Source organism: Anoplolepis gracilipes, chromosome 3 (assembly GCF_047496725.1).
Source record: "Anoplolepis gracilipes chromosome 3, ASM4749672v1, whole genome shotgun sequence".
Lineage (NCBI taxonomy): Eukaryota > Metazoa > Arthropoda > Insecta > Hymenoptera > Formicidae > Anoplolepis > Anoplolepis gracilipes.
Window position 1 is genome coordinate 2,392,167 of NC_132972.1, and position 18,540 is coordinate 2,410,706.

The 18,540-nt window shown below is 37.4% G+C and overlaps 1 protein-coding gene across 8 annotated transcripts in view; it reads right to left on the reverse strand.

Moving 5' to 3' along the window:
• Dpy (fibrillin-like protein dumpy) overlaps nucleotides 1-18,540 on the reverse strand; it is a 108,535-nt gene that overhangs the window by 47,533 nt on the left and 42,462 nt on the right. For 4 of the 8 annotated variants that reach the window (XM_072889002.1, XM_072889000.1, XM_072888996.1 and 1 more), the window contains 28 exons: nucleotides 18,278-18,466; nucleotides 17,768-18,149; nucleotides 17,217-17,632; nucleotides 16,934-17,084; nucleotides 16,590-16,842; nucleotides 15,997-16,261; nucleotides 15,711-15,907; nucleotides 15,339-15,605; nucleotides 14,984-15,239; nucleotides 13,667-13,861; nucleotides 13,403-13,585; nucleotides 12,661-13,305; nucleotides 12,296-12,497; nucleotides 12,045-12,220; nucleotides 11,669-11,937; nucleotides 11,161-11,563; nucleotides 10,827-11,066; nucleotides 10,410-10,547; nucleotides 8,642-9,427; nucleotides 4,881-8,042; nucleotides 3,858-4,001; nucleotides 3,695-3,772; nucleotides 3,030-3,212; nucleotides 2,444-2,767; nucleotides 1,910-2,290; nucleotides 1,284-1,607; nucleotides 694-999; nucleotides 20-331 (listed from right to left, as the gene is read on the reverse strand). In XM_072889002.1, coding sequence (XP_072745103.1) covers nucleotides 20-331; nucleotides 694-999; nucleotides 1,284-1,607; nucleotides 1,910-2,290; nucleotides 2,444-2,767; nucleotides 3,030-3,212; nucleotides 3,695-3,772; nucleotides 3,858-4,001; nucleotides 4,881-8,042; nucleotides 8,642-9,427; nucleotides 10,410-10,547; nucleotides 10,827-11,066; nucleotides 11,161-11,563; nucleotides 11,669-11,937; nucleotides 12,045-12,220; nucleotides 12,296-12,497; nucleotides 12,661-13,305; nucleotides 13,403-13,585; nucleotides 13,667-13,861; nucleotides 14,984-15,239; nucleotides 15,339-15,605; nucleotides 15,711-15,907; nucleotides 15,997-16,261; nucleotides 16,590-16,842; nucleotides 16,934-17,084; nucleotides 17,217-17,632; nucleotides 17,768-18,149; nucleotides 18,278-18,466 — 10,827 coding nt within the window. The remainder of the gene's footprint in view (nucleotides 1-19; nucleotides 332-693; nucleotides 1,000-1,283; nucleotides 1,608-1,909; nucleotides 2,291-2,443; nucleotides 2,768-3,029; nucleotides 3,213-3,694; nucleotides 3,773-3,857; nucleotides 4,002-4,880; nucleotides 8,043-8,641; nucleotides 9,428-10,409; nucleotides 10,548-10,826; nucleotides 11,067-11,160; nucleotides 11,564-11,668; nucleotides 11,938-12,044; nucleotides 12,221-12,295; nucleotides 12,498-12,660; nucleotides 13,306-13,402; nucleotides 13,586-13,666; nucleotides 13,862-14,983; nucleotides 15,240-15,338; nucleotides 15,606-15,710; nucleotides 15,908-15,996; nucleotides 16,262-16,589; nucleotides 16,843-16,933; nucleotides 17,085-17,216; nucleotides 17,633-17,767; nucleotides 18,150-18,277; nucleotides 18,467-18,540) is intronic. The other 4 variants (XM_072888997.1, XM_072889001.1, XM_072889003.1 and 1 more) reach the window with 4 other exon arrangements.

Here is an 18,540-nt window from a genome sequence, read left to right on the forward strand (position 1 = left end):
TCGTTTGAAAATCTCTTACCTTTGGCGCAGCCTGAGAAAGGATCACCTTCGTAGCCGTCATAACATTGACATATAGGTCGATGATTCTGCACCGCACAATTCGTGTTGAAACCGCATGATCCAACGCACGGATCCAGACATTTCTTTTGAATACAAGCCAAAGAACTGATGCAATCTTGATCGATAACGCACTCTGGTCTGCAATTCGGTGGCGCTCCAAACATACCGCTGATGCACGTGCATATAGGATGATCTTCTTGGACGCGACAATCAGCGTTGGGTCCGCAAGGCGATGGCAAACAAGGATTTATAGTGGTTGGCGGTAAAGGTTCTGAAAATAGTATGATACATTTAAATATGTTTCAAAAATTTTTTGCATGTAGAAATGTATTTAATACAATAAATATATTATTTATTTACTTTATAAAAAAATTAAATTCTATAGAAATTTTATATAATTCATTTCATAGATAGTATATAATTATAATATAAAGATCTCTCCTTGCGCTGTATATTTGAAAATTGGAAAATCAAACTTGATTTAATATTTTAATTATTAATTGAGTATTATTTACTTTGCGGTTAATAATTAACAATATATGCCATTATTGATTAATAATATATAAACAAAATTCATATATTTCTTATTTGATAGATTAATTACTGAAGTTTGTTAACACGATGTATCATTACCTTCCTTAGCGCAATGAGTAAATGGATCACCGATGTACTGACGAGGACAACTACAGATAGGATTGTGATTGATGACTTGGCAATCGGCATTCAAGCCGCACAATCCCGGGCAAGGATCATTACATTTTTGGTTAATACAAGCCAGATGAATCGGGCATTCCGTGCTGACGAGACACTCTGGACGGCAACGCGGTGGAGTACCCTGATAACCCGGACTACAAGAGCAAACTGCACGATCGTTCATCACACGGCAAATACTATGAGGACCGCATGGTGATGGCATACATGGATTCTGATCTGGTACTACTGTAAAAAAATATAATCAAATCAGACTTCTTTCTATATTATTATTATTGTTTTTACGGTCAATATAAATTAACTGTATATAATTTTAGTCATATATACATCTTAAAATAGAATGTTTGACAAATAGAGATGTAGAAAAGTTTTTAAATAATATATAATTAATTGTAAGTATAAATCTGACGCTTTTTTTTGTCATGTAAACGTATTAACGTAGTACTGTATATAGTTGATAAGAAACAAAATAAATATGCAAAGTATATCAATTGAGAGAAATGTCTACATACATGGTTTCTCCACTTTGCAGGCTCTGAACGGATCGCCGGTGTATCCTGGCAAGCAAGAGCACATCGGAAGATGATTGACGACTTCACAGTGTGCATTTGCACCGCATACACCTGGACAAGGATCTCTACAGTGCTGATTGAAGCAAGCCAGGTGACTCTCGCAATCATGATTAACAATACATTCGGCTTCGCAACCGTCTATATAAGGATTGCCAATAAACGGAGGTATGCATGTGCATTTAGCTATGCCGTCGATCGCCGTGCAAATGGCGTTTTTGCCGCAGGGTGACAGTAGACAAGGATCATATGGTTCCGCTGGCCGTGCTACACATAACAATTAATCAACCATTTTGTTGACTATAACATTCTTGATTCTGATCATCATTTAGGTTAATTATTATAAAAAATTGCAAAATATTTTTATAATATTATAAATTTGAAGAAATATATTTAAGAAAAATTAAAAAAAAACAGCAAAAAATAAAATAAAACTTTTCAAGAATTTATATTTTCTAAGAATCAATAGCTTCTTTATATTTAAAAAACTATTAAATATTTGTAATATTTGCTATGTTTAGTAAATATTCTCTTTAATCGATATAATTTGAGTCGCTGGTAATAATTACCTCCGCAACTCTTGTATGGATTTCCAATCATCAGATCCGGACAGTAACAAGGTGGTACTCTCGTGCTGTTGCATCTCGCTCCAAAACCGCATGGATTAAATTCGCATTGATCGGCTTTCGGTACGCATCCTCGAATAGTGTTCGGGCTTTCGATATATCCAGGTAGACAGGTACACTTTGCAAAGCCATTCTCCAATACGGAACAGCGAGTATTGGGACCGCACGGAGAAGGATCGCAGGAAGTTCTGGGAAGTGCACAGGGGGAGTGCGGTGGATGTCCTTCGTATCCTGGCAAACAGAAGCATTTCACTTGTCCATTAACCACTCGGCAACCCGAGTTAGCACCGCAAGGATTGCTATCGCATTGATCGCCTTCAGGAACTATAAACACATTAAAAAATCGATTTATTAGAAAAATATTTATTTTCACATTTTGCAATAATATTTCTATGCAAGATAAATTATCTATATATTTATAAACAGGAGTATATATAAATAAGATCGTTATAATATTCCATAAAAATTTATACATACTGCATTGCTCGAACGGACTTCCTGTTAGACCTTTTGGACAGAAACAGACGGGATTTCCATTATCATTTTCGCACAATGCATTCAAACCGCAAGGATTTGGAACGCAAGGATCGGAAATTGATATCTCATGGCAACCAATATGAGGATTTCCTTGATATCCTGGAAGACATGTACACTGAGCTTGATGGTTACTCGAGATGCATTTTGTATTTTCTCCGCAGTCAAATTCGATGCAAGGATTAATACACTGTCTATTGAGCCGATCGCAGTATTTATTCGGAGGGCAGTCTTCGTTATATTGGCAAATATTCTTGGCTTCTTCTTCTAAAATGATAAAGATATGCGCTAATTTTAATATCAATTTACCTATATAAATTTGAAACAAATTCATCTTTCATCGAATCATTCTATAATTTTATAATAATTTTATAATTTATAGGTGTATTAATAATCTTTATTATAGATTCTCGCACTAATTTATTACTTTAAATAATAACTGAGATAAAATAACATTGACTTGTATATATTTTTAATTTATACATTGTTGTATAATTTTATATTCGTTTTTTATATCGTCAAAACTTACGCAAATCACAATAGGAGAATCCGTTTCCATGATAGCCTTCTTCACAACTGCAATCTGCTCCATGATTCGTGTTAATACAAACAGCATGTTCCGCGCAAGGATTTCGAACTAGACACGGCTCCTGGCAGGTATTTCCGATGCACGCTTCTGTCAGCGGACAATCTCTGTTGCTAGTGCAACCCGCTAAAGAAAGAGTGAGAAAGCCCATATAGCCCCAGAAAGTGTAGTGCACGAGTTATAGAATTTGAAATGGAAGAAATTTTCTTTGCGTAGCATGTGTGTGATTCTTTCCTTTTTTTCTATCGGAACATTAATTTTTCTTGTACATGTGCGAAAAGTATGCAAATTAGGAGAAAAACATTCTCCTAAATAAAGGAAAGACATAATATATATTTTGAAGAGATCATTTGTCGTGATCATGCACGATATTTTTAACAGTATTATTATTAAATTTTTTGTGCTTTTTTTAAAAGAAAGAAGAATCTTATGTATATAATTTGCAAAATATGTATATGAAAGAAGAATCTTATGTATATAATTTGCCAAATATGTACGTGAGATATACATATATACAGTACATACATATTTACAAATCTTTCGACGGCTATAAATGATTAAAAAGAAAATTAGACGCATCCAGACATGATGTTGATTCTCGTACGAACCTTTCACGCACGTGTTTGTTGACGGATCGCATTGCATACCGGGTGGACAATAAGGACACTCCGCTTCATTGCTTTCCACTAAAAGAATTATATAAAGTAATGATTTTTTTCGAAAATGAATATACATATGTAAAATGTTATTTGACTTAATCGTGAACCTTACCTTTAACACAGACTGGTCTGTGATATTGAACGTGACAAGCTTCGACAAAGTCGCATGGATTACCCAAGTTGCAAGGATTCACGCATTGTTGATTCACGCAAGCCAATTGGATGGGGCAGTCGGTATGCGTTGTGCATTTCACGTCTAACGGAACAGATGCACATTAGATGCGGAAATTAATGAGCAAAACAAGAGCAATTGTAGAATGTTAATATACACGTCCCAACAGAAAATCTATTTGGTCTAATCTTTAATCACTATGTCTTGGTATACTGTATAAAAAAACATAGCTATAACATTTTACTTAAGTTTATCATATAGGCATTGCGCCAATATGCAATACGTAAACATAAACAAAAACAATGTACTTTTTCCTTTATGAGACATGTAATATTTGTGTTATATGTGTCGAGTATAAGACAGCAACTAAGAGACATTGATGCGTCTACTTTAAAGTAAAATTTTCTTTTGTGATTACAGTTTATATTATTTACAATAACATTGACCTTGTGACAAGGGTTTCTTTATATGCAGTAGTGGATAGAGTGCGTAAAAGGCGATTTCCCTTGAGCATAGATGATACAAATTGTTGCAGTTTATTACATGTTAGATAGCTGTAAAACACAAAAAATCGTGCAGAAGCGTGTTAATATACATAATCATGCAAAGAGCGCTAATGCAGCAGTCCTCGTCTGCATTTGGGAAGACAGTGTCTGACTGTCTATTAACAATTTTCGGCACGGCCATCATACGGGATATAGACAGGTGTTCGATTTACGCGCCGCTTTTTACCGCCCTTATGATAACAATGGCATTCTCTCATTCATTAGACAGATGAGCCATTTCGTGAAACGATCGATCATTCAGCAAGCAATGTTTACACTCTCCAGAATTGGTTGCTTCCAATTTTTATCTGGATAATAACCGGCTCACATCGGAGGAAGTTTGTAGAGAAGATCGGTATGACAGTGACACATAAAATGATACCACAATTACAAAACTCCCGACGAGAAAAATTTTTACCTGGGAGTATGCTACAATTAGACGTACTCTGCTCTGATTCTAAGCACACAGGCCGATGTTTCAGAACGTCGCATAAAATATTCTCTGGGCATGGATTATTGGCCTTACACGGATTCTGGCATAGATGATCCACGCAAGTCTCGCATTCTGTACAATCTGTATCCAAGTTGCAAATTATATCTGTTTTATTCCAAGCAATTTCACGCGTAGTGGATTGTTCTGTAGAATATTGCATTGTTGTATACTGTTCTGTTGTAAAATGTTCTATTGTAACGTGTTGCTCAGGCTTATATTGTTCCGTAGTCGAGTATTGTTCTGTAGATTTTTCAAATGTAGTGAGATTCTCTACAGTAGAATATTCTTCTGTAGAATATTCAGTTGTATCATGTTGTTTTGTAGTAGAGGGTGTTTGCGTAGATGTGGTGAACGGTTCTTCTGTAATAGAGTGCTCTTCTGTAGGATATTCAAAGGTACTGTATTGTCCTGTAGTAGAGATTTGTTCTGTAGAATGTTCAGATATAGTGCGTTGTTCTGTAGGCTGCTTCGTTGTCTCAAACTGTTCTGTAATAAAATTTTCGTCTGTACTATAACGTTCTGTAATGGAAGTCTGTTCTGTCGATTCTCTAATCGTAGTATATTTTATCGAAGTAGTAGATTCTTCCGTAGGTTGTTGTGATGTTTTAAACTGTTCCGTAGTAGAATATTCTTCCGTAAAATATTCAGGAGTACGATATTGTTGTTCCGTAGTTGAAACTCGTTCAGGTTGTGTAAATGTAGTGTATTGCTGAGTAGTCTGCTCTGATGTGGTAGGCTGTTCTGTGGAACCTTCTTCTGTGATATGTTCTGATGTGCCATAATGTTCTGTAGTAGAAATATATTCTGTAAATTCTTCGGTGTATTCTTTCGAAGTAGTGTATCGTTCTGTAGGTTGCTGCGACGTACTGAATTGTTTTATTGTAGAATATTCAGGAGTGCTATATTGTTTCGTAGTCGAAATCTGTCCTGTAAGTTGTGCAAGTGTAGTGTATTGTTCTGTAGTCTGTTTTGATGTCGTAGGCTGTTCTGTGGAACCTTCTTCTGTGATATGTTCTGTAAATTCTTCGGTGTATTGTTTCGAAGTAGTGTATCGTTCTGTAGGTTGCTGCGACGTACTGAATTGTTTTACTGTAGAATATTCAGGAGTGCTATATTGTTTCGTAGTCGAAATCTGTTCTGTAGGGTGTGCAAGTGTAGTGTATTGTTCTGTAGTCTGTTCTGATGTCGTAGGCTGTTCTGTGGAACCTTCTTCTGTGGTATGTTCTGATGTGCCATAATGTTCTGTAAATTCTTCGGTGTATTGTTTCGAAGTAGTGTATTGTTCTGTAGGTTGCTGCGACGTACTGAATTGTTTTACTGTAGAATATTCAGGAGTGCTATATTGTTTCGTAGTCGAAATCTGTTCTGTAGGTTGTGCAAGTGTAGTGTATTGTTCTGTAGTCTGTTCTGATGTTGTAGGCTGTTCTGTGGAACCTTTTTCTGTAGTATATTCCGATGTGCCATGTTCTGTAGTAGAAATATATTTTGTAGATTCTTCGGCGTACTGTGTCGAAGTAGTGTATTGTTCTGTAAATTGTGGCGACGTCCCGAAGAGTTTTGTTGTGGAGTATTCTTCTGTAGAAAATTCTGATGTTGTGTATTGTTCAGTAGTAGCAATCTGTTCTGTAGGTTGTTCGGGTGTAGTGTATTGTTTCAAAGTAGTGTACTGTTCTGTAGGTTGTTCTGTTCTTTCAAACTGTTTCGTAGAATATTCTTCTGTAAATTGAGCTGTAGTTTGTTCAGTGATAGCAAATTGCTCTGTTGTAGAAATATCAGTGCTCTTCTGAGTAATTGCTTCGTTTGTCGTAGGTATAGGAGATTCAGATGTAATTACTGATAACGGAGTAGTATCTTTTACATGTGACTCAGTAGTATGTAACGATTCAGTCTCGACAGTGCTCGATTCTTGTGTAGTTTCTTTAGCACTTTCAATATTTATCGTAGACGTTTGCTCCAGGACATTCGGAGATGATACAGTATAATCTGTTTGCATGGAAAACGTCGTAGTAATCATCGTGCTAGTATTTTCCACATATGGTTCAGTAATTTCTTCTAATGATTTTACTGTTAATTCTTTAGGTTCTGTGGTAGACGAATACTGTGTAGTAAAATATTGCGCTGTAGCTGTTGACGTTTCTCCAACATTTACACTAGGAACTTCTGTAGTAGGAACTATAGTTACATTCTCAGGAACTTCTGCAACGTTACTTCCTTCCGTCGATTTTGAACTTGTTGTTGTTTCGATGCCTTTATCAGAAATTGTGATATCAATAATGTCAGTACGATTAAATGTAAATGGAATAGTAGTTGTTTCAAATATTTCAGTTGTAAAATTTTTCTCATAATCAAATTCACTCTTTGTTGTCGCAGCTGTGGTGGAAAAAGATACATTTTCTGTGGTAATTTCTTCTGTAGGTGGAATAAGAGAAGTAGTTGTCGATTCAATTTCAGAAGTAATCGTACGTGCTGTAGTATATTCCGTTGAAGTTTCAATAAAATCGGTACTTTCGAATACTGAAGTGGTAAAACGACTAGACGTAACATTCTCTAAAATATCGTTTGTTGTTGCAGTCACAGTATTGTTTGAAATATTAATTTCGGTTGCATTCAATATCGAAGATACACTTGTTGTAGGTTCCGAAAACTCGGTAACGATTTCTGTGAATGCGACTGTCGTATCTGATACGCTTATCATTTCGGTAGTAATATTTCCCAATAAATTTTCAGTAATTTCGGTTAAAGGAACTGTACTTTTCTCCGTGTATACAACGATTGGTACCTCCGTGGTGGAAATAGAAAGTGTAGACAGCGGAAGAGCGCTTGTTGTCGTTCGTAACGTAGTATGAACGGTTTCAGAAGATGCGTGATCTGAATCTATAGAACGTAATGTGGTTACGCCACTATATAAACAATGTTTATCGTTAGGATCGCAACTGCAAATCGGCCTGTGCGCTTCAACCCGACACTGAACTGCCAATTGACACTCGTTGATACAGGGATCAACGCAGGAGCTTTCGACGCAGGCTTGTACGTCACTGCAGTCATCATCGGACTCGCAAACTGGCTTAGGCATGGGGTGAAGAACTGCTGCGGATATAATATAACGTAAACATAATAACTGATAAAGTGGCAAAAAACTGAAATCGAGAAGCGATTTTAATTAAGCTACGCTACAGATCAGTTTACAGTTTATTTCAATTACTACAAATTAAGAGTTAGCATGCTCGCATCGTAATAGGTAAGCTGATTATCAGAAATATTATATATTTTTAGGTCTTTACAGAGACAGATGTAACGGAAAAATCCTTCAGAATAAATCGGCAGAGGAAATCGGCAAAGTAGAGCGGGAGTTTAGGGTATAAGGAAGATATTTGTATTTGTAACTCGGAACCTGAAATATGTGTCCAGACAACAAAACAGAAAAAAAAATATGCACTTAACGCTTCATTGTAAAAAATAATTTCTTACGCGTTAAATGCAATTTCGTAAATATGTTAAATTAGTTACAAGCGATTATAAAAGGAAGAAAAAAAAAATACAAAATTTTAAGCATATTTTGCTGTCTAAACGATAAAAAGACTGAAAAGTAGCAATTGTATGTCTCGTGTAAGGCCAGGCAATGTAAAGACGTGATAAAACGGCTAATGACAAGACTCAGACTAGTGTTTCTGAGAAATGGTGTTTACCTTTCATGCATCCGTATTTAGTATCTGGCACAAAGCCGGGGGGACAGAACTTGCAGATAGGCTTGTGCTCCTCCACGTAACAGGGGGCATCAGCCGGACAGGTGGAGTTTCTGCATGGGTCCACGCAGCGATAGTTGCGGCACGCCAAGTCTGGAGAGCAGCCACTGTCTCGCAGGCATATGGAGAGGGAGGGATTGCAGTTTTTGGTGCAAATGCACACGGGACGATGGTCCAGGACATCGCAGGTTTTATCGGCCGGGCACGGTCTTTTGTTTCGCACGTTACAGGGATTCTGACATTTCCCATTGACGCACGCGGCGTTCGACGGGCAATCAAAGTCCCTTGAGCAGGTAAGCGTGTCAGGGGCGCAGGTCAATTCTCCGATTTCGTTGACCACGAAGCCGTATTTGCAAACGCACGTAGGCTTGCGATTCCGTACCTGACATCTCTTGTTGACTTCGCAGGTATACCGATAACTCAAACACGGATCGCGACACTCGCCTGTCTGGGAATGGCAGGAGAGACTCTCCGGACAGTCGTGGTCGGAGGAACAACCGATGCTCGGCGTAGGTTTAGGATTGAGCGTATCGCATTTAGAATCTGGATGGCAGGCCGTATGGGGCATGCCGATATAGCACTGCGGGCACGAGCAACGCGGCTTGTGCAGAACCACTCGGCACAGAGCATTGATCCCACAGGCACCGCGTAGCGCGCACGGGTCCAGACATTGTAGATTTATGCAGGCTTTTTCATTGGGGCACTCTAAGTCGCTGGTGCATTCGCGCTCTATTGTCACACGATAGTGGTGTAGTTGAACGGTGTAGAGTCAGTCGTGGTGGGTCGTGGGTGGGACAGGAAAAAAAAAGAAAAAAGCATTTATAAGAACTGTGAAAAGAAACTTTCTCACAAATAACATAAACCACATGCTTTGTATTTATATATGATGAAAGTAGGGTAGCTCTGTGAAGAAGTATAGAGTAAATAAAAACGACTTTATACTTTATCAAAATATATCTTCTCGGAGAAATTACAACGGCAAGCAGCGATATTTACAACACAAGCCCCCACAGATTTCAGAATAGAAAGAAATAATAAAACCCGTGAATATCAGCAAATATCAAGCATGGGTATATGAGAATGTCCCTTTCGCAGTTCCCAATCTGTACTAATCCTAAAATATAGAAATATATATAGATATATATATATATATATATATGGTGGTCGATTGTAAATGTGTACCTCCTTATATTCAAGTGGCACTATAATGTAAACGAGTACACATCCTCAAGACAGATTGGATACTGAAATAAACATTCTACATATAAAATTATGTGTGAGACATGTGTGAGATTCGTGTTCTTTCTCAATCAAAAATTATGTACAGTATGTCTTATATTGTATATATATATATATATATATATATATATATATGTATATATATGTATATCGTATATCTTATATTGTATATATATATATATGTACACTTGTATATAATGTTGTATTCTCTTTGCTGTGAGTAAATATATATGTATAAATATCCAGTATGGCGATTGTATACTGCTCCAATCACATCTGTCTCTCAATGTTAACGATTTCACTCGATTAATATGTCTATGTATTATTTTTAAAAATCCTACTAGACGATACATGGTTATTCTACGGACCATGTTCCTGTGATTGTCAGTATTGCTCGCTAGTCACAAATGCTGTACATAAAATTAATCAATCTGCTCGGTTAAAAAGTTAGTAATAGGCTGTATTTTCCTACCTGTTGTGCACTCGATATCAGGTGATCCGCTAGTACCTGGTGGACATCGGCAGACAAATATAGCTCCATCCCGGATGCACTCGGCGTTCTTTCCACATCCATTCGTACGACAGTCTCCTAAATCTCTATCCGAGCTACCTGTATCAGCAAATTATCAATGACGCTAGTGATTGCAGAAATAAATAACGAATATCAATTGTTTTGCTAGGATTTTGCTGAAATATTTTTGAAATATTGTATATAATCATATTCTTCCTATTTCATATGTTATTTATTAAAAAAAAATTATAAAAACGCATAAAATTTTTCTTCGCGTTTTCTCTTTCGACATGGATCGAGCACTCTTATTTCTTTTATTAATATATATCTTATTAAATCGTTTTATTAAAATAAAAAAGAAAATAAAATAATACGTACATGCATGCATCGGATCGCCCGATGGATAGTTTGATGGGCAATAACATTGCGGTTGATTCTTATAAATTCGACAAGCCGCATTAACACCGCAACGAGTGTCCTTGCAGAGATCGCCATCGCAGAGGCACACTTGATGTGGATCACCGCGGCATCCCGGATCACACGTACATTCGAATCCATTTAAAGTCTCTCGGCATTTAGCGTTAACACCGCAAGGCCTTCGTAGACATTCGTCTCCGCCTGGAAATGATCATAGTACGTGTATGTATGTATATATGAAATTGTTTCCTTCTACGAATATATAATTTTTACATAAACATAATATGTAAATTACCTTTCTTGCAATTGATCTTTGGATTGCCAAAGTGTCCCGGTGGACATGAACACTGCGCCTTTCTGTTGACCACTCGACATTGTGCGTTGAAGCCACAAACGCCATGCTGTAAGCACGGATTTGTGCAGACTCCGTACTCGCTGCAATGCTTGTTCGGTTCGCAATCGTTGTCGTGACGGCACTCCAGTTGATAGCATTCCTGGCTCGGCTCGCCCTGATAGCCTTCCGGACATAAGCAGACCGCGCGATGATTCGAGACACGGCAGAGTGCGTTTATTCCGCAAGGTGATCCATGAGCGGAACATGGATTTTCGCATTGACCATTCGTGCACGACAACGATGACGGGCAGTCGGAATGAGTACGACAACCGATCAGGCACAAACCTCCATCGCATATGTAGCCCTTTATTTAATAAAAGAAAGATGCGCACAATTTTTTGAATAATATATATTAACTTTTATATTAATATTTAAAAACAAAACAGACTTTAAAATTTTCAGAACTCACCTTTGGACAGGCGTTATTGATGTCGCACTTGATACGGCATTTGCCACTGTGACAAACCTCTCCGCAAGAACAGTCATTCTGATTATGGCAACTGGTAGTGCAGAAACCGATCTCGTCGCACTCGCATAAACCATCGCAAGGAATCATGGTCTTGGCACAATTGATCAACGCGTTGCCGTAATAGTTAGCAGGACAGTTACATTGAGCTACATGATTCACAACGCGACAGCCGGCACACTCTCCGCACGCCTTGCCACCCTCACATGGATCTGAAGATAACAATGCAATCAATTGCAAAATCGCTCGTAATTGAGAAGTCTAATTTTTACGATGTACATATATAATTTATAATATACATGTGTAACAGTATACTTACTTCTGCATTCATTGTTGATACAAGATTCATCACTTGGACACGTGTTATCACTGCGACATCCAATGTCGCACAGCCGATTGTGACATATTTGATTCGCAACGCAGTGATCATCGCTGTTGCATATAGCTTTACAGATACCGCCGTCGCACCGTTCATCGCTCAAACAGTTTGCATCGCTGAAAAAAATATAACTATTTAATACGCATCGGAACATCGTAAGAATTTGTTCGTATCTGCCTGTGATCTCTTACCTTTTGCATGTTGAATAACAGGATCTGCCATAACATGTTTGTCCCGGTAAACATTCGAGTTCAGACGAGCAAGAAAGGAAAGCCTGCTTGCATCCGATACGAGCGTCTCCTATTAAAGGCGACGAACACGTGCAAATCTTTTGATGATTGACGGTCGTGCACTTGGCATTTACGCCGCAAGCACCAGCCAACGAGCATGGATCTGTAAAAATAAAAATAAGAAATAATGTATATTTATACGCCTCTTGTTTATATAACAAATATAATCTACAGGAAACCAAAACCATAAATTTGGTAATTGGTTCTCGTTATAAAAAAAAAAAGAAAACTTTTATATAAAAAGGATATTAACAGAGAATTCTCACCTATACACTGATTGTTTATACACGCATAATTGTCCTGACACTCAATGTCCGCTCGACAACCGGAAACGCATACCAATCCCTCGCAGATCTCTCCACTCCTGCAATCTTCATCTCGTCTGCAGAGTGCTTTGCAGATACCGGAGCTGTCGCATCTCTCGTTGCTCAAGCAATTCGCATTAGTCGAGCATACAGATGTACATATACCGGCGACGCAAGCCATACCCACGGCGCATTCCCGATTGGTCGCACAGGTCGGACCAGGTGACCTCAGACACGCAACCTTGGCTGTCGGATTCGGTATGAAGCCTGCAGGGCAGGAACATGTGGCGCGTTGGTTGAAGACGGTACACTTGGCGTTTGGTCCGCACGGCGTGCCCTCGCACGGATTCACGCACTTGTTGTCTGAGCACGCTTCGTTCGCGTTGCAATCCTCGTCGGCGCGACATCCGAATGTACACATATTGTTCAGGCAGACGTGGCCCAGGAAGCAGTCATTGTCCAGTCGGCAGGTGAGTAAGCAGTTGCCGCGAATGCATTTTTCGTTCAACGCGCATTCATCATCGATGGTGCAGATGGGCAAACAAACATTCTCGTGACAAGTTAGGCCTTTGTTGCAGTCCCCGCTTCCTAGACAGGACACTGGCACTGCGAGCACACAATGATGGAATATGGTAATTTTGTAAGCACAATGACGAGAGATTGTTCTAATGATAAATGTTGAGAAAATGTATCTCGCACTTACATCTTACGCATTCCACTTCGGAGTTGCCGGTGAAACCTGGTGGACAGCTACACTGTTTAATGTGACTTCTCACTTTGCATTCGGCATTTATGCCACAGGATCCTCTCACGTCGCACGGATCCAAGCATTGTCCGTTCAAGCATACGTCTGACAAGTTGCATTCCTCGTCCGATTGACAAGATGCTAAAATAATATTGTTTATGTTATTAAATACGCTATATCTTTTCTACTGAAATTTCATATTTAAAGATTGTTTTTGCTTACGTCGACAAATGCCCTCGTAACAATAAGTATTGATCGAACAGTCAACGTGCGACGAACAAACCACTGGTTTCGGACGACAGCCTACGCTCAGATTATTCGGATCGCCTTCGTAATCGGCGCGACATTCGCAACTCGCGGCATGATTACTCGCAACACAATCTGCATTTGGACCACACCGGATACGTGCGCAGGTATCTAAAGTAACAAAGTTAAATAAGACATACATATCTTTTAAATATTATATAAATATTAAACATATTATATATAATTTTTTATGTTTATATGTATATGTACATATATACATGTATATGTATATATATATATATATATATATATATATATATATATATACAGGGATGGGAAAGGTACTTTTAAAAAGTACCTAGTTGCCGTTACTTGAAAAGTAACTATTCGTTACTTTAATATTATATAAATATTAAACATATTATATATAATTTTTTATGTTTATATGTATATGTACATATATACATGTATATGTATATATATATATATATATATATATATATATATATATATATATACAGGGATGGGAAAGGTACTTTTAAAAAGTACCTAGTTGCCGTTACTTGAAAAGTAACTATTCGTTACTTTTTTAATGTTAAAACAAGATCAAAAATTAAATAAAAAATATACTTTTGTAATATATTTTATTAAAAAAATTAATAATTAAAATATTAATAAAATATCGATAAATTTAAAAAAATTTTTTTTAAATTTGTAAAACCATTAATAACAAGGAAAAAATTTTAAAACACTCAAAGTATAAACAAAATAATTTTGGTTTGCATTAAATTTATAACTATAGTCAAATACACAATATATATTTGTTGTACTCTCATAATTACGGTCCTATTCAGAACACGCTTACAAAGATGTTAGCGCATTCTAAATACGGACTTATATGAATATTTGTTGATAATTGTAGATTGAATATACGAAAATAGAAAATATAATATGTCATAAATAGGTTCCATATATAAAAAATAACGATAAAAGTAACTGTTAAATTCGTTACCGTTACTAAAAAAAATGTAACTACGTTACCGCTATAGTTACAAAAAAATAGTAACGCCGTTATCACTATGTTATCAAAAAAAAAGTAACTGTAACGGTAACGCGTTACAAGTCACGCGTTACTTTCCAACCCTGTATATATATATATATATATATATATATATATATATATAAAATATAAATATATATATATATATATATATATAAAATATAAATTATAATAATAATAAAAAATAGGATATAATAATGAGAGAAATAAATTGAAAAACTTGATATACGTACCGAAACATTTTGGTACGTTATTAATATTGACGCATTTGGCAGTTAGTGGGCAGTCTGTGTCTTGGAGACATTCTACTGGCGGTTGACAGCCACTGTTATAAGGATCTCCGACAGTACCGGGCTGGCAGTGACATTTGAAGTGCCCTCGTGAATTTTCACACAATGCACCAGGTGCACAAGGCGCGTTCGCGCAGTAATCTATCAGTTCGCAAGCATGCGTGGGTTCTCCCGTGTATCCAGGTTGGCATGTACAAATCTAATCGAGAGATAAAAAAAAATCACACGTTAGCACAAAGATCATTACTTTGTCTGAGAAAAAAATTTAATCTCAAAGATTCTAGAAGAAAATAATTACTTGGACATGTTTCTCCGTTGTGCAAATCGCATTTACGCCGCAAGGATTATGAGCGAGGCAGGCGATCCTACATCTGTGGAGATCGCATATCTTCTCCTGAGTACAGTCCTCGTTGATTTCGCATTCGATAGGTTGACAGCCGATCTTATCGTCTTTAGAGTTTCCGAAGAAGCCGGGGTTACAGGTACACGTTGCGATGTGATTATCAGTTTTACATTCGGCGTTACGGCCGCAGAGTATTAAATCACAAGCTGCACGACATTCCGCCTATAATAATTAACAGAGAAACGAATATATAATTCACTGACAATTGATAAAATATTAATAAGAAGACCTTTTGATACAAGTTATATAGAAATTTCGTAAGATTACCTGTCCGATACTGTTTTTAATGCACTTTTCGTCATAGCCACAGTCACTATCTGACGTGCAACGTAATTCTTGAACACATATGTTATTATGGCAGTATTGATATTCCGGGCAGGTGGAATTACTTCTGCAAGTAGGCTGACAAATGCCATTGATGCAGAGTTGATCGCCAATGCAATCTCTCGTACTTCCGCAAAGCGCTGCAAGTTGCAAACAAGATATAGACTTTATACACTCGTAATAAAAATTAATTTTATCATCTTTACATAATTATCTGATCTTGATTTACCTGTGCATATACCTCCGTTGCATACCGAACCGGTTGCGCATTGCGAATCAGTCTTGCAATATTGAAGCGGGGTGCATCCGAGATTCGGATCACCTGTGCCACCAGGTTGACATGTACATACCGCGCTATGATTGAGCGAAGAGCAATCAGCTCCGTGTCCACAAACGTTCGAAAGGGAACAAGGATCGACGCATTTATGATCGAAGCACGCATCCGAGTGACTGCAGTCGCTATGATAGTTGCATTCCAGATGAATACACTCCGTCTAAAAATGCAAAGCACGCGATTAAAAGATCGATTAAAGTCGAACGGAAAATATATATATAATATAAGAGAATATATAACTTTTCTTTTTTTTTAATCCAGCTACGAAAAATTATTATTAAGCATAAAATATAATATAAATCATACATTTCTTTTTAAAGTATCACGAATAAAATTATTGTAAAAATGCTCTAATTAAATTAACTTTAATATACGAGGATTATTATTAATTGTAAATATACATATTAATTAGATATAATAATTAATTTATTAGATATAGATTAAATATATAAAATCTTAAACTTTTTAGATATAAATTTAATACTCACTGCTGGATTTCCTGTTGTCTGTCCAGGACATCTGCAGATTGGAACGTGATCACGTGCAAGACACTCTGCATTTCTACCGCAAATTCCCGGTGTGTCGCACGGATTCGTGCATTTATTATCGACGCAAGCGGCTGAATTAGGACAATCTGAATCCGTGAAGCAATCACCGGGTTGCTTGCAGCCAGTTTTGAATGGATCTCCTACTAAACCATGCGGACAAACGCAGGCGAACGATCCTTCCGTGTTCTGACATCTACAGATTTTCGAAATTTTATTACAAAAATGCCGGTTGAGAGATTATAAGATCTTGTGATTAAATATTAAAAATCGTAAAATTTACTTACGTAGCTGAGGAATGACAAGGATTTTGCAAGCATTCGTTAACGTCAGCGCAGATGTCGCCGATCAGAACAAAGCCAGGATAGCATTTACACACACTGACATGGTCGATGGCCAGGCAATTACCATATCCGCAATTCACTTGATTGCAAGGACCTGAGAAGACGGAAGATTCAAAGTTTTGAACATTCAATATTTATTGCGTATTTCATCTTTTTACTAAAATTTAATAAATATATCAAGTACAATGCAATCTTTATGTCAATACAGAGTATCGCAATAACTTACTGCTGCACTTGTTGATTTCCTGATTACAGTATTTATCCGTCGGGCAATCACTGTTGGAAAGACATTCTACTTTGAAGCAACCTGAGGAGTCGCCGATATAACCAGGTTGACATTGACAACCAGCCGCGTGATCCAAAACGGTGCAAATAGTATTTAAACCGCAGTCGACGAGAGAGCATGGATCCGAACAGTTGTGGTGAACGCAGGCTTGCGTGTCTGGACAATCCGTATGCGCGATACATTGATGAGGCAGAGTACAGCCCGATCCTATGGGGTCGCCTGCAGTTCCTTGAGAACAAGTGCAACGATAAGATCCATGAAGATTAATACATTCGGCGCTTGGATGGCATGGTTGGTCCTCGCACTCATTTATATCCAGACAATGCTCGGGGCCGGCGATAAATCCGTGACTGCATCTAAAAAAAAACAAATAAATTAAATTTTTACAAAATCTTCTACAGAAAAATAAAATAAAATATCTCTTTGAATATGTATCACATAAAAGGTGCACATACTTAATAAGATACTTCGTTGAATAAAAATGACGGTACCTGCACTTGTTGTTAATGCACACTTCGTCACGTTTGCACCCGACATCCGATGTGCAGCCGGTTTCACAAGTACCATCGATACACAGTTCGCCGGGCAAACAGTTACTATCGCCGTAACATATTTTTACACAAATGCCATTCTTGCAACGTTCGCCTTGAGCGCAGTTGTTCTGTTCCGAACACTGACACTGGCACAATCCCGAGACGCACAGGTGTTGACTAGGACAGTCTTGCGGAGTCTGACATGTGTTCGGCACTCGAACGCAACCTTGTTCCGGAGTGGGATTACCGTGGAAACCGAGAGGACATGTGCATGTAACCGCATGATTTGTACAACTACAGATCGCATTTGGTCCACATACATCTTTTCTATCACAAGGATCTAGAAAATTATAAATATTTTTTTTTTTTAATTTCAAGATCTCCTTACATATCTTGTTTTATTAATTTATATTAAAAAATTAACATAAAAAATAATTTTTTATAGACATAATAATTTTTGCAGCATACCTTGACATCTGTTGTTAATACATGACTCGATAGTCGGGCAGTTTTTATTGCTGCGACAACCGAGAATGCACCCTCCGCTAACGCACGCCTGATCCGCTTGGCACTGAGAATGCGAAATGCATGATACCATACATTTGTTGTTAATACATTTCTCTCCGTCTGAGCAATCGGCGACAGAACGACACACAGCTGAAAAAACAACAACAGTCCTCAATTTCTATCTCTACGAAACCTAACATTAAAAAAAATTTTTTTAATTAAAA